We start from the raw sequence: 15058 nt of genomic DNA, 5'->3' as shown, positions 1-15058 counted from the left end.
GAGGGGGGTCAACGCCTGGGGGCTCCCAGTATGTGAGAAGGGGCAGGCTGGGCTGAGGGACCCTCCCCCCCCCACACACACACCCATTGCACGAATTTTGTGCACCATGCCCCTAGTAAATACATAAAGGTTTACTACCAGTCAACCCTGGCAGTGCTTGAATGTGGATTGGTAGTTTTTTTTGTTTTTAATATATTTTATTGATTTTTTTATAGAGAGGAAGGGAGAGGAATAGAGAGTTAGAAACATTGATGAGAGAAACATGAATCAGCTGCCTCCTGCACACTCCTTACTGGGGATGTACCCACAACCAAGGTACGTGCCCTTGACCAGAATCAAACCCGGGACCCTTCAGTCCGCAGGCCGAGGCTCTATCCACTGAGCCACACCAGTTAGGGCTGGACTGGTAGTTTTAAAAGTACACTCAATACTTTTTCTAGACAGTATACAGGTAAGCTTTATTAAAGTTAAATTCCTTTGAATTCTGAGTTAAGTCAGTTGAACTAAATAAAAATCAGATCAACTAAACAGATGTTTGTGTGTATAGAGTGTGTGTGCGTGTGTTACACGTGTGTGTGAGAATATATTTATTGCTCATAGGGTTGTTTACCAAGACAAACACTCATTCATTCTTACACTGATGTGTGCTTTTCAAGGATGCCACGTGCTTGGGTAGTTGATAATGTGAGTTAACCTTTGCAGCCTGGTTGCTGGAGTCTCGGAGCACACCCAGAGACTGCACTGCCTCTGTTGAGTAGAGCGTACTTGGGAAGCGTGCACGCTGCTTGCCTTGGGAGATGTCATTGGGTCGCATCTTTGGTCAGCTGGCCGTCTGCACTCCCGTGCTTCTAGTTCATACCAGCATTGCTTCTGTTCCAGGGATTTTAGTCTTTCAGTTGAAGAGGAGGCCCCCAGACTATGTCCCCAGGAAAAGCAAGAAGCACCTGGACGGGCGGCCCGCGAAGGGCAAGGAGAGAGCCGACGGGGCGGGCTACGGCTCCGCGCTGCCGCCTGAGAAGCTGCCGTACCTCGTGGAGCTGAGCCCAGGTGAGGCACCAGGAGCGGGTCATTTTGTAAAGGAGCTTTTCTCTGGCCTCACAGCCTGTTTCCAACCATTTATTTTTCTAAAAAATAACCTCATAAGGTGACATTTACTTTAAAAAACACTCGGAACCTTAAGGTCCTAATATTTGTACTTTTCATGCATAAGAATAAAGCTCACACAGGCAGAAGTCGGTATTGAAAAAAAAGTTAAAATAGTGGTGATAGAGGATAAAGAAAAGGTGTAATTGATCGCCATTAACATTTTTTTGTTCAAAATGGCCTTGTAAAGTCCTTCCTCCAGCTGATGGCCGGAGATGGCTCCTCCCACGCAGGTTCCGGCGTGGCAGCGTGGGCTCAGCGGTGCTGGATGTGTGAACAGTGTCTGAAAAGAGTGTCCTTAAACGTAGCCGTGCAGCGGAGAAACTGTCTGTGAGAGGGAGGGCGTCTGGTTTCAAAATGAGAGTAGACCAAGTTTATTTTCCTGTTCGGCTTAAAATACTTGTTTATAGAGCTCTCGTAAGCCAAAGCTGTTATAAGTGAGCCATCAGGTAGAGAAATACATTGATGTTCTTAAACGTTTTACACACATATCCCTATGTAGTACATATGTTTGCATATGTGACACACATGGCATGTTTATGATGTAGATAAACGACATCATTCCGAGTTGATGTGGTTCGAGGACTAATGTGGCCTGTGTGGTACTGCGCTGTGCGAGACAGGCGGTGGCTCCCCCCGGCCAGGACTGCGTTTAACTACAGGCCGTTAGCAATCACAGAACAAGGGAGCTGGGAACCAAGCCAGATGCACAGGCAACCCATGGTTCTCTGGGCAGGTGTTCTGTCATTCTCTCTCTTCATTCTTAAGTGTGCGTTTGTTGCCAAGGTTATGACTGCTGGTTAGACACGGTGCGATGGTCCGGCCGGCTGCATCGATGCAGGAGAAACGGTGCTGCTTTGCCGGGTACGGGCAGTCGGCGCTTGGTGGCAGTTTGCTGCAGGTCCTAGTTTATGCTGATGATGTTGGAGGGTTTTTACTCCCTTGGCTGTTCATGAGGAATCGGTTGGTGTTACTTCGTCCCTCAGTCTCTGGCTGAACACTTTGTTTAAATGTCGCTTGCTCGCTGTGGTTCGGACACGTCCTGGTATCAGTGTGCCTGTCGGGTGTGCGCGTGTTGGTGCCTGGAGTCTGAGGCAGTGGCGAGCAACTGTGAGATGGCCGTTTATTTCTGAACTTAGCATTTTTTAGTCAGGAAAGTTTTGCATTACATGCTAGAAATTAATGATTATTTTCTTCAGACCAAAAATTTTGAGGATTTAGAAGAATTATTAGTTCAGAGAGAATTGATAAATAGCAGTCAACATAGAATAGTTTTCAAAGGAGTAATGGAAAGTTGATTTGAGTGGTAGCAGAGACAGGTTGAGAATTCGTTCATTGACTGATTTGACTAATAGTTATTGAACCCTTATTATATGTCATCGTCTGGCCTTGGAGATAGCGCTCCGACAAACAGAATTGCTATTTTGACTGTTTATTTCCTATGTATAGTCTCCCAGGTGATGAGAATATGTAACCTTTTTTGTAGGTGTGGGAAAGTGGTAGAGACTAGGTAAGTTTTACTTCTGTGCTCCTTTTCAACAAATATTGGCAACAGCATGTTACATGCCAATTAATATGTGTCCTTTGTCCGTGGCCTTCTGCTACGTTGGTCAGCGTTTACCAAGCTAATGCTTTAGGCTGAGCAGTGGGTTTCCAAGATGAGTGAGGTTGCTCCTGCCGTTGAGTGATTGCACCCAAGAGCTGCTGGTGACACAGTGTGGTGAGTCCCCGTGAGTGCGTTGGTCCGACGTCCCTCCTGTTGGGTGGCCTTATTGTCTGACAAATGCCCGATGCTCAGATTGGCGACCACTGTCAGGGTGAGCAAGTGGTGGCAGACCTGAGTGCTGGGCAAGGTCTTACGCGGAAACCTTGTTCTTCTCAGTAGCCCTGCTGTCTCTCTCAGTGTTCACTCTTAGAGTCAGCATGCTGAATGAAGTGGAAGGTGTTCCTTTGCCAAGCAAGTAATGTGTCCGTGTTGACTTGTCGTGAATGGGTGAGAACTGTATTTCCACCGGACACGTCATCAGACTGGGTCTGTCCGCAGCTGGGCTGAATGCCTGAGGTGTGTGAGGTGTGGGTGTAGCTTACACTGTCTTTTGGAGAAATGGGGGCTCAAAAGTTCCTGTAGGCTTTGCTTTGGGTTTGACTGTGTTCTTTCAACAGAAGACTGCGGGGGGCGTGGACTCCAGGCCTCCCTCTCTGCTCTCCTGCCCGGTGACTCACCTGTCGTCTCGGTGTCTCCTTACAGTCCGTTGTCTCTAACACACAGCCTGCCTGGGCCTGTCGTCCGTCCTCATCCTGAAGGTGGTGGGGTGGACACTTTCCTCCCGGCCGAGCGGTCTCACTGCAGCTCACCTCTCCTGTCTCTCCCTCTTCATGTCCCGCATGGCCCCTGTCGCTGCGCTGCCTTCACCTGGGTCCTCTGCATGCGCACCCCAGGGAGAAGGAACCACTTTGCCTACTGCAGCTATCACGCTCACGAAGGTAACGCTGTGCTCCTGCTGCTCGGCTAGGGCGCTGACAGAGCCTGGTGTGTGTGCGCATTGGTGTTGAGTTGGTATGAATGACTTATTTTAAGACACTTAATGTACTGTCATTAATAAGCATTCCATATCCGGAATTCATTAAAAATAATGGGAACTTATTTTGCAAAAATGTCCAATTCCTTTACTAGGCTTACTTAAGTGAGAACTTAAAGAAGGGAGAGAGCGATTTTCCTATTCTTCTCCCCTCCATCCCCCCCAAGAATAAGAGGGAAGAGGCAGGGACGGGGAAGGAGAGAATGAGAATACTGAGGGTGAGAGAGACAGAGAGGCAGCAGGCAGGAGGAGTGCTTTGTTCAGCACTGTCCGCGACCTTGGGGTGCAGTGATGGTGGTGGGAGGAGCGTCTCATGTCCGAGACTCCTTGGGCGGCTGCAGGGGAGGCCAGCCGTGTGCTGGGAGCTTATGTTACTTCCAGGCCTGAGATGTCCTCAGGGCTCCTTGTTCTCAGGCGAACGCATCTCTTCTTGTCGGCAAGCGGTGCTTTCTCCCCGGAACGCGCTACTTCGATTTTGAGTATCTCCGTCTTTGTCATCTTAAATGCTACAGCTAGTTGTTGGTTTTATGGAAATACTTTGTTTTATCTGCTTTTATAGTTTAAACTAGAGGCCTGGTGCATAAAAATTTGTGCACTCGGGGGGGTCCCTCAGCCTGGCCTGTGCCCTCTCCCAGTCTGGGACCCCTTAGGAAATGTCCACCTGTTGGCTTAGACCCGCTCCCCGGGAGATCGGGCCTAAGCTGGCAGTCAGACATCCCTCTGACAGCCCTGGAGCCCTAGGGGGATGTCCACTTGCCAGCGGGGACCAGGCCTAAGCTGCAGTCGGACATTCTTAGCGCTGCTGAGGAGGCGGGAGAGGCTCCCGTCATCACTACTGTGCTGGCAGCCCTCAGCCTGGCTTGTGGCTGAGCAGAGCTCCCCTGTGGGAGCGCACTGACCACCAAGGGGCAGCTCCTGCATTGAGCGTCTGCCCCCTGGTGGTCAGTGTGTATCATAGTGACCAGTCATTCCCAGTTGTTCTGCTGTTAGGGTCAATTTGCATATTACCCTTTTATTATATGCCGGATCAGGGTGTGGGTCCCACTGGGGTGCCTGGAAGCCTGGGTGAGGGACTGAGGGCCATTTTCAGGTTGGCCATACCCCCTTCAGGGAGGGGGGTCCTGCTGGGGTGCCTGGCCAGCCTGGGTGAGTGGCTGATCGCTGTTTTCAGGCTGGCCACAACCCCTTCATGGATGGGGTCCCTGCTGGGGTGTGACCAGCCTGGGTGAGGGGCTGATGGCTGTTTGCAGGCTGGCCATGGCCCCCAGCCACCCAAGCTCTCAGTGGAGGCTGGCTGGAAGCAGGTATCTGGGATTTATTTATCTTCTATAATTGAAACTTTGTTGCCTTTAGCGGAGGCAACAGTGGGCCAGGGCAGGCGGGAAGCTTTGCTTCCTCCATCGCCAGGGCAACCAAGCCTCCTGCTTGCTCCAGCTCCATGGCTGCCAGCGCCATCTTGGTTGGGTTAATTTGCATATAGTTGCCCTGATTGGCTAGTGGGCATGGCTTGGGGTGTAGTGAATGTATGGTCAATTTGCATGTTTCTTTTTTATTAGAGTAGATATTTTTTACTTGTTAAATCTAACAAATACTTTACGTGCTTTGTGAAGTTTATTTACTTTTTACCATCTTATTTTAGTTTAATTTTCTCCAAACTGATCATACAGATTTTCATTAGCTATTAGCCAAACTTGGAATTTGGGTTTTGTTGTGTGTTTTTTAAAAAATATAAACAGGTGGTATTATTCTTTTTAGCTATTTTGATATTTCTGTATACATAAAGCAGAGGCTCAGGTGTGCTTTTATCTTATGAGGGTTCTGGAATGATTCCACATGTTTGTTAATTTCATATTCTGAGGTGATGGAGTGACAGGACTTTCCTTCCCCTGCTCACACCACGTGCATGGAGGGTGTCAGCAGCTTCGGCCGCATGCGCTGCTTCTCACACCAGCGTCACTCGAGGGGTCATGTTCTCCCAGGGAAGCTGGGGCTGCCCGTGCAGATGCTCTCAGTGGCCTCACAGCCCTTGGGCGTGGCGCCGCCGCTGTGTTGGTTCACTGAGATGTGAGCTCTGCTCACTTTCTCCCGGGTCCCCTGCCACACCCAGCACAGGGCCCGCGTCCACACTCCGCACCACACACTGCTTCCCAGAGGCTCCTCTGGATGCCGCTGAGGGCAGAGCCATGGATGGAACAGGTGCCTGCACACGTGCTCCTGTCTGCCTGAGAGAGGCTCCCCCTTAGTAGGCAGCACGCTAAGGAGGACTTCCAGACAAGGCGCGGCACGTGTGGCAGTGACTCAGGGACCGCAGGTTGCCAGATAATTCTGACACCCACATAAATTTGGATTTTGGGTAAAACATCAGTTTTTTAGTGTAAGTTTATCTCAGATATTGCACATGTGACTGGATGTCATGTATTTCATTTGACAACCCTAAATAATATTCTAACGTTTCTGCTGCCCCCCAAAAAGGAGAAAGAGGAACCCTTTTCTAGCTATTGAATGACAGATGCATGAAACGGCTTGTGGAAGGAAGCCTGGCTCTGGGAGAGGGGTGGAGGGAGGGCACTCACTGGGCACCGCCTGTGCCCTACACATTGGGAACCACGTGCACATATCACGTATTCTTAAGGCAGGATTAAAAGTGAGCAGATCTCAGACTGCTCTGTGTGGCAGGGCTCTTAGAGGGTTTTCCACTGGAACGGGGCTCTGCCTTGGCCGAGGGGACAGCGTGGAGGGCCGGGGTTGGTGGGGGAGGGCGCTGAGGACTCGGTGTGAGGAGTGTGCGCGGCTGCTGTGCGAAGGTCATCACCCTTGAGCAGGGGGCCGGCCGTGCTGCTGCAGGAGGAAAGGTTGCACCTACCAGAGCTTCCGTGCCTCCGTCCCCCTCTCTTCCTCCCTCCCCAAACGCAAACACACACCATCATAGCTCAGAGTCCGTGGCCACCATGGAGGTGGCTCCCAATCTGTCTGTGGAGGTGTTTCCTGTTGTTACTTTGAAGTGGTCAGAAAGGAGGGGCCTGGAAAGGGGTTTGCTCCCTCTCTCTGTAGCTCTAACTGCTGATGTGAACGTGGCCATGGAGAGGGGGTGATGGCCGTGAGCTCACACGATGCCCTTCAAGAGCAAGCACATCACGAGTCTTTCTCCCCTAAATAGACACGTTTTTCATGTTCTTCTGGTTTTTTTTCACTTTGTATTGAAATAATTGTTTTTGATCAGTTATTTGCTTCTTTTGTTTTCTTTATTTTGTAATTGCTGTGACCGTGTTGCATTATTCTGTCTCTTTATTTTTAGTTAATAATTACTGACTGCTGACATTAAATCTTTATTAAACGCATACTGTGGACCGGACACTGCTGAGCACCAGGATAGAGAGGTTTCTCCAAAAAGCTAGCCACCAGGGAGCTAAGAGCTGGGAGGCGGGGCAGTAGGAAGAAGGGAGGGACAGGGACCCAGCACCTGGTGTCTGCAGCAAGCAGGGTCATAGCCGTGTGGGGGTGCCGGTCCAGGGAAAGCCCAGGTGGTGCTGATGCCTCCTTTTGGATCAGAACTTGGAGCTGCCACCATGTCATGAGGGTGGGGCCCAGCTGTGAGCAAGGTTCCTAGCGCACTTTGACCTGGGTCTCAGGTGCTGCTCCAGTGTCTCCTGCCTTGCCCGGATGTCGGACCTCTGCTCTGCTTCCGAGATGGGCTGTTACTGTGGGTGTTACTGTGCACACTCTCACATCACAACGGTTTGCACAGAGCTGGTGTAGGCATGGCATTTTGTGTCCAAGAGCTGAGACCATACCACAGCGTGAAACCAGTGGGCACTCCAGATGTTGAGCTCCAGAAGCCCTCCCCGCTGGCGTCCCCGAGCGGGCGCCTAGAGATCGTAGCTGGCGGCTTACTAAGAGGCCCTGAGGCCACAGGCGTTTGTGCAGTAGGTCGTGCGGCTCCTGGGCTGGTGGGAGGCTGTAGCGGATGGATGGATGCCCTCTGGGCTGCCTCCACGCCACCTCTTTTGGGACCCGTTGGTCCTTTGGGGCATGTTCCCTCCTGTGCTGGCAGCTCTGAAATCAGAGCAGGTCTTGGACTGGTGCCATCCTGTAGGGGAGGGAATGAGTAGGTGCCCTAGGCAACACACCTGCGTAGAAACCAGCCCGCCAGGCACTGCTCTCCCCAAGCACCTCCATCATGGAAGTCCTGCGCAGGGACATGTACAGTTCCAACACATCAAAGAGGGTGGAGTGACACCAACAAGCCAGGGCCCTCTGTCCTCCCGCAGCTCTGCTCCCTGGAGCTGAGCCCCTGGGGATAGGGTCTCCTCCCCAAAGGATTTGGTCCAGGAGGTCTGGGCAAGACCTGAAGCTGCAGTTGGAAGACCTGCCTCAGGGGTCCAGCAGTGCCCACAGCTGAGTGGCCGGTGCGGGTAGAGGGCAGGTTCACTGCCAGAGGGACCTGGTCTCAGGGAAGGCCCTGGGTCTGTAATGACCTTCACTGGGTGATATGGGGAAGGAGAGAAGAGACAATGCTTGTTATCTGATGGGAACATGCCGGTATGAATGACAGTGTTTAGCACCTTGAATGATTCTCAGCAGGAGCTGATGTGTTCATGTGTTCAGTTTGCATTTTCTGTGTGTGGTGTCGCTTCTAAGGTGACCTTTTACTTGCTTCTCACAGACGGATCTGACTCCAGAGACAAGCCCAAGCTCTACCGCCTGCAGCTCAGTGTGACTGAGGTCGGGACAGACAAGTTTGACGACAGCTCTATCCAGGTGCGCATCCGACGGCTGCTCTCAGCTGCCTTTTGTGATTCTCACCTTTCCGTAGGAGGTAGCAGGTGGGAGCGAATGGGTAAATGGGTGAACATGAAAAACTGTATTTAAGCGTAAGTAGCTTGTTCACTCGGGGTCACTTCTCTTTGCTCAGCGTGAGAAGAGCAGAGTGTGCGCTTCTGTCCACACTGCCCGTCTAGAAACGTGGGGTGGCCATGACGTTCCTGAGGCTGCTGCTTGTCCCCAGTGATGGCGATGGCCTTACAGGCCTGCTTCCGGGAGACAGTGCCCATCACCGGGCGACACCTGGGGTCGCAGCCTTCGGGACTCACAGTGCAAGTGTCGTCTGGGCGTGGTTCTCGGGCGCTTGGCAATCCGAGCTCAGCAGCTCTGTGAGTGAGCAGAGTCCGGGCATCGCTGCCCCAGGTGGACTTGGTTGTAAACGACGGCCAGCTGTCAACGTTGGGTTCCGCTCTGACATCCTTTCCTCCTCAGCACAGCAGTAAACAGACACAGGAGCTTGTAATCTTACATCTGTATAGACTGACCACTAACTCTCACAGTCCTTACAATGACCACGTGCTGTTTAATGCCGAGTGACAGCCTGCCCTAAGTCCAGGCCCTGGCTGCTAAAATGGAATGTGCAGGTGTTTGACAGTGTTTACTTATCTTTACACCGCGATGGAAACCCACTGAAAAGCGCCCGCAGTCCAGAGCTGATTGGACTGCGTGCGTCGTCAAAGGGGGACTCGCAGCTTTACGATTTTGTGTTTAAATTCTGTGTACTTTTCCTCCTGTTTTTAGTTGTTTGGTTCAGGAATTCAGCCCCACCACTGCGACCTCACGAACATGGATGGTGTGGTCACCGTCACGCCCAGAAGCATGGATGCGGAGACCTACGTGGAGGGGCAGCGCATCTCGGAGACGACCATGCTGCAGAGCGGGATGAGTGTGCAGTTCGGGGCCCAGCACGTGTTCAAGTTCGTGGACCCCAGCCAGGACCACGCTCTGGTGAAGAGGCCTGTGGACGGGGGCCTGCCCGCTAAGGGCCCCAGACACAAACCCGGGTAATTCACTGAGACGCGTTGCCTCTAAGAAGGGCACAGTGTTTCTCCATTATGCCGAGGCGTTCCAAACTAGGCATCAGTCACGTGATTTTAATTTTGTCATAATTTTTAACTCAGAGTGGATTTGTGGTTCCAGTTCTTGTTTATTTGGTTGGTTTCAGAGGGAAGAAGAAGAAAGAAAGGTCTTCATCCTAACACGGGGTTGTGGCTAGTTTTTAAGTTATTTTAAAATATGTTGTTATTTGTTTGATCCTTTCAAACAATACTTGCTTCGCTCTTCTGTGAGGATTACGGTGTCTGTGTAAGATCCTCCATAAGGAGGTTTTGTGTTGAGGTTCATCTTCCTGTCACTGAGGGAAGGCTCTGTCTTTTATACTTGAGCTCCACCTAGCGCCTGTCTGAGGACTCGCAGTGGGGCTCCTCCTGGGAAGCTGGAAGGCCTCCTGTTTGGGGGGGCTTAGCCGTGAGGGTGTGCGTGTGTGTGTGTGCGTGTGCATTTCACACGATGGGGGGTGTGGTCTCATGCTGTTCAGAGCAGCCGGGTGTGCGTGAAGGGAAAACTGTGCAGGAACAGAGCCTAGAGCAGGTGTGCTGGTTTCCTGCGCCGCCTCCCTCCTTGCTCCCTCCCGGATCTCCCTTTGCTCAAACCACGCCCACCCCCCCAGAGCCTAGACTTGGGCGGCTGTGAGCGTTGGGGTCTCTTCATGTTGGTCTTGCAGTGTCGGCGTCATCGAGTTGGTGGCTACTGTTGGCTAGCAGTGGGCTCTGCCCCGCCATTCTTTGTCCACGATGAGTCCTGGCGAAGGACAGGGTGAAAGCAAGGACGGACGGCCTGTCCGCTCGGGAGGAAGCGATCGTCACACACACTCGTGGGCGGGGGTGCGGGGAGTCCGTGGGCTGGGAGGTCTGAGTCTAGCCTCTCCCCTGGAGCTCCAGCTTCTGTAAAGGACCAGGCCTCCACGTTCCCCCGAAAACCTGCAGTGCCTTCCTTCGCTGTCTCCTCAGACGCGAGCACGTGTCCGAGCTCGCCCTGCGCCCAGGGCCGGGAGGACCCGGCTTTCCTCCTCCAGCTCTGCTTTCATCACCGTCCCCCTTGTGTCTCTCGCCTGCCTTCCCGGCTCCTGAGGGCAGCACACAGTCCTGCCCACATGCCCTTTCCTTCATTTTCACCGTCACCGTCTTGCTTTCGGCCCCAGACATCCTGATGGTTCACTTGCTTCATGTCCTCCTTCCCGCGCCTTCCCAGGATGTGTCTCCACAGGCAGCACCTGGACGGTGTCCCCCGGGACCTTGCTGACCGCGGCTTCCTCTCGGAGCCCAGCACCCGAAGAGCGTTTCAGCTCGTCTCCATATTTCTGTCTTTCGGGGACTTTTTAAACGTCGTAGAAAGGGGAGAATTTAACTTCTCTGGTGGCGCCCAGGACGGAAGCGCTGGCTCCCGCCGTCGGTGTCCCGGTGCCTGGGCTCAGTTCCCCGCTGGGCCTCTGCCCGGCGGGACCCGGGGCCCCTCGCCCTCCACCTGTGCCTGTGTCTCCATGTGCCCAGGTTATTGCCTGTTTAGCATGAGAGTTTGTTTATATTCTGAATTAGTTTTCATGAGGATGGTTTAGCAGTTTTGATAAATTGATTAAACGAGACGAGCTCTCGGTCTGATTGCTGACATGTTCACAAATTTCTCCATTTCTTTCTCTAGCCTAAGCAGCAGGACCCATAAAAGTCATCACACGGCCTCAGCAGGCGGCTCCTGGCATCTGAGGCGGCTGCTTCGTTTCCGTGCCGTTGGCGGCCTCGAGGCTCACGGGATGGGACTCTTGCTTCTTTCTTTAGGGCTCCTTCCCGTTTACTGTTCTTAAACGTAGCTTACAGACTGTCTTGAGAGTGCTTAGTAAGTATCGGTAGAAACGTTTTGTTTCGTTCTGTTTTCGTGTGAGGGCGTCACGTCACGGGAAGGCCATCGCTTCCGGCTGCCTGGAAAGGGGGAGCCAGGTTGCTTTAGGATGCGACACACAGAGCCACTCTGCAGGCTCCGCTCTCTTCACGCCCAGAGACGCGACTTTCATCCTGCAGCTTCGTTGCTGGGAAGCGCCGTCCTGAAGATCTCGGCGCTGGCGTCCTCTAACCGCTCCTTTCCTGTCACTGGGACGAGACTCTGCCCGATCATTGAGTCTTAATTCTCTGTGTTTTCTGTTTATCTTGGCAGAATTGTTCAGGAGACAACTTTTGACTTAGGAGGCGATATTCACAGTGGAACAGCGTTGCCAACAAGCAAGGTAGGTGATGGCATCTTGCCTGACAGGACGTGGTGGTTTAATGTCGTAGGCACCGTGGGCGAGTTATCGTAGTGGACCCGATACACTGCTGTGCAGACTCCACAGGGTCCTAGCTGTGGGCTGTGTTATCTCTCAGCGACGCGCAGCTAACTGTGGGCTGTATTTCTCGGCGATGCGGGGGCAGGAGGCAGGCTGTGTGTCCCTGAGCAGAGGGGGCTGTGCTTTCTCTTCAGTGCTGTGTGTGCCCAGCCCTTCTCGGTCAGGTGATCCTGAAGGTAATGGCCTCCCACTCCCCTTAGCCCTCTCCTTGGTCCTCGCTCCCTCTGTCAGCTTACCTCCTCGGCACTTGGCTTATCTTGTGTGATCAGTTATTTCTCTTCTCACTCTGGTTATTTGTTGCTGGGAAATGCTGGGGTCCAACCCCAGCAGGTCCAGGGGTTCCCAAAGGTGTAGACGGAGTCGGCCAAGAAGGAATGAATGGCACAGAGGCAGCGTTCAGTTCATCAGCATAGTTGGGGTCTCTTGTCAGGGTCTCCAGCCAGATTCTGTTAGCCATGTTCCCTCGCTAGATTCTCCAGCCAGGTCCTGTCCAGGTTCTAGTCAGGTTCTCCTGCCATGTTCTATCCAGGTTCTGTAGCCAGGTTCTGTCTCTAGGACCTTCAGCCAGGTTCTCTTGCTAGGTTCTGTCTCTAGGTTCCATTGCCAGCCTCTGTCCAGGATCCTTTGCCATGTTCTGTCTCTAGGTTCTGTGTGTGAGTTTTCTGCTGGGGAAGGGGTTAAGAGGTTTTATTCCCTCCCTAACTTCAGGGGAAAATCCCTACCTGGGGAAACAACCTTTCTCGGAGAGGTGACCTTGGTTAAAACACACAGCGCTAAGGGGAGCAAACATATTAAGGACAGTATGCCATATACGCCAGGTCCCTTGAAACATATGCTGTGCAGATGTTCCTTCCCTGCAGCGACTGTGTCAAGCAGCAAGGATGGACCGGCTCCCAGCAGGGAAACAGATACCCCGAAACTCTGGACTGAAACAGCAGGCTCCTGCTTACAGTCATGCAAGTGGTTTGGATGCACCTGGGCAGCGAGTTGCTGGTCTTGCTGATGGTTTCTTGTGTGGCCGTGTTCAGCGAGTGGGTTCATTGGTGGCCAGGCTGTGCTAGGACACAGGGCCTGCGGGGCCTCCCAATCCCTGTCATCTCAAGTTCTCTTCGGGGGACCTTGCCCTGTCCCCTGTCATCTCCATGGCATCCAGACGTCCTGGGGCCTCCCAGGAGCTGCGGGGTTTGCAGGTCTCCCAAAGGCTCAGGCGGGAGCTGGCAGGGCAGGGCTCCTCCACGGGCCTGTGGGTGAAGCAGAGCACAGGCTGGGGCGTCCTGGGGCCGCACGCAGCAGTCTCCAGGCCGGGGGCGTTCTCACCAGCATCGGGAGAAGCCTGCGTCCCCGGCGCCTGCCCAGCTGTCTGCTCCTGCTCACAGCATGCTTTCTTGAAGGAACAGCTCTTCCTCTGACCCCTCTTCGTTCCTCGGCTCTCATCGGCTCCTGCTCCCTCATGGGGACTGCCTGTCACGGGTGCTGAGGTCCTCCAGGCTGTCGCCTGCTACTTCCATCGTCTTCGCTGGGTCACCGCCCAGGGCGTCCCCCTCCGTTCCTTTCCACGTGGGTTCTCCTTCCTCCTCACGCTGACCTGTTGGTTCCTCCCCGGCTTCACATCTAAAGTTTGGGGGCATCAGACCTGGAACCCTTCCCCCTGTCGATCCGTGTTCCCTGGGTGACCCAGCGCAGTTGCCGGAGTTAGAATAGCAGCTGTGTGTTCATTACTCCTGAGTCTGACCTTAGCCCTGACCTCTGGCTGGCCGACCTGTCCAGGGGGTGCGGACATGTGTCTCGGTTAACTCAGCTCAACCCTGGGTTCTCCCTGTCCGGCCTCTGCTTCCCTGGCCCTCCCCGACTCAGTGAACGGTGCCTCCTTGGCGCTGGCCCGGGAGTCTGCGGCCAGCGCTCCTCACACTTTTCCTTCTCGCAGCCTCCACATCCAGCATCGGCCCGTTCTCCCTGCTCCACCTGGGAAATGTCCCGTGTCCGCCTTTTCCACCCCACACGGTCGTCACAGAGCAGCACACACAGCTCCTCAGTAGCTGCCTCTCTCGTGTGCTGCCCCGGCCCCTCTCCTCCCCGCAGCCAGGCCCATGCTTCCCGAATGGCAGTGGAGTCTTGTTACTGCCCCTTGTTCAAAGGCCCAGGTCTTGTTTATCCCAGAGATGGCGTAGTCCTCACCCAGTTACACAGCTCCCCGGGGCCTGCCCGCTGCCTCCAGCCGAGCATGGGCTGGCCACGGCTCCGTCCCTGCACGCGGGCGCCTGGCTGCTGCTCCCTGACCACCTGCGTGTCCACGTGGTTCCCCTCTGTCCTCAGACCTCCGTGTAGGTCTCTTCCTGAAGACCTGCTCCTCACGCACCCAGCACCACCAGCAGCTGCTGCCGGTCGCCGTGCAGCCTTCGTTCCCTGGCCCTGCCCGGTCTGTGGGTGGACAGCAGGCTCTGGAAGGAGCTCTTGCTTGTGAGCTCCTCTGTGCTTCTGGGCTCGGCAGCGTGTGGTGTGTGAGTCTCAGGGACCAAGGACAACTATAAACACTGTAGCTTTTTATAAAATGGATAGTCAACGCAGAAAAACGTGAATTGAAAAAAGTAAAAGCATGAAGACTGTTCATTCACAGTTTTAAGTTGGCTATTGATGGGTCCTTTCTTGAACTCTTGATGCATGTCTGTGTGTGTGTTTATAGATTTTAACATACTTAAGTCCCTGTCTCCCCCCCCACACACACACACACATACTCCATCCTTTCTGTCCTTCCTTTGACTGTTTCTTTGTGAGCATTTCCTTTGAAAATCATTTGAAAACAAGCTGGATTGTACCATAGTATGGTAACATATACTAGGTGTACCGGTTAATAATTGCGGATTTTGTAATCAAAGAAAACATGGTAATTTCAAGAAAAACATCAAAAGTGCTTTTATTCAAAGGAATGTCCATCGCTAGCTACACATTCCCCCATCTTCCAGGTAATTTGTGGAGAGCGTCCCAATAGAACTTTTCTTGTTTTGAGACAAACCGTTCAGAGACCCCGTTTCCCACGTCTTCGCGCGTGTTGAAGTGCTGCTCAGAAAGTGCGTGTGCCATCGATCAGAACAAGTGGTCATCTGAGGGAGCGAGGTCTGGTGAGCACGGCGGGGGGGTTCATACT

The 15058-nt window shown here is 53.2% G+C and overlaps 1 protein-coding gene across 1 annotated transcript in view; it reads left to right on the top strand.

Annotated features, from left to right (window-relative positions):
• Positions 1–15058, top strand: part of MLLT4 (myeloid/lymphoid or mixed-lineage leukemia; translocated to, 4) — a 69988-nt gene that overhangs the window by 10751 nt on the left and 44179 nt on the right. The window contains exons 7-11 of the mRNA XM_015558376.1: positions 880–1047; positions 3583–3627; positions 8386–8480; positions 9285–9547; positions 11748–11817. Coding sequence (XP_015413862.1) covers positions 880–1047; positions 3583–3627; positions 8386–8480; positions 9285–9547; positions 11748–11817 — 641 coding nt within the window. The remainder of the gene's footprint in view (positions 1–879; positions 1048–3582; positions 3628–8385; positions 8481–9284; positions 9548–11747; positions 11818–15058) is intronic.

The sequence above is a fragment of the Myotis davidii genome, unplaced genomic scaffold (genome assembly GCF_000327345.1).
Source record: "Myotis davidii unplaced genomic scaffold, ASM32734v1 scaffold592, whole genome shotgun sequence".
In the NCBI taxonomy this organism is placed as follows: Eukaryota; Metazoa; Chordata; class Mammalia; order Chiroptera; family Vespertilionidae; genus Myotis; species Myotis davidii.
The sequence above is the reverse complement of the archived record's forward strand: the minus strand, read 5'-3'. Positions and strand labels throughout refer to the sequence as shown.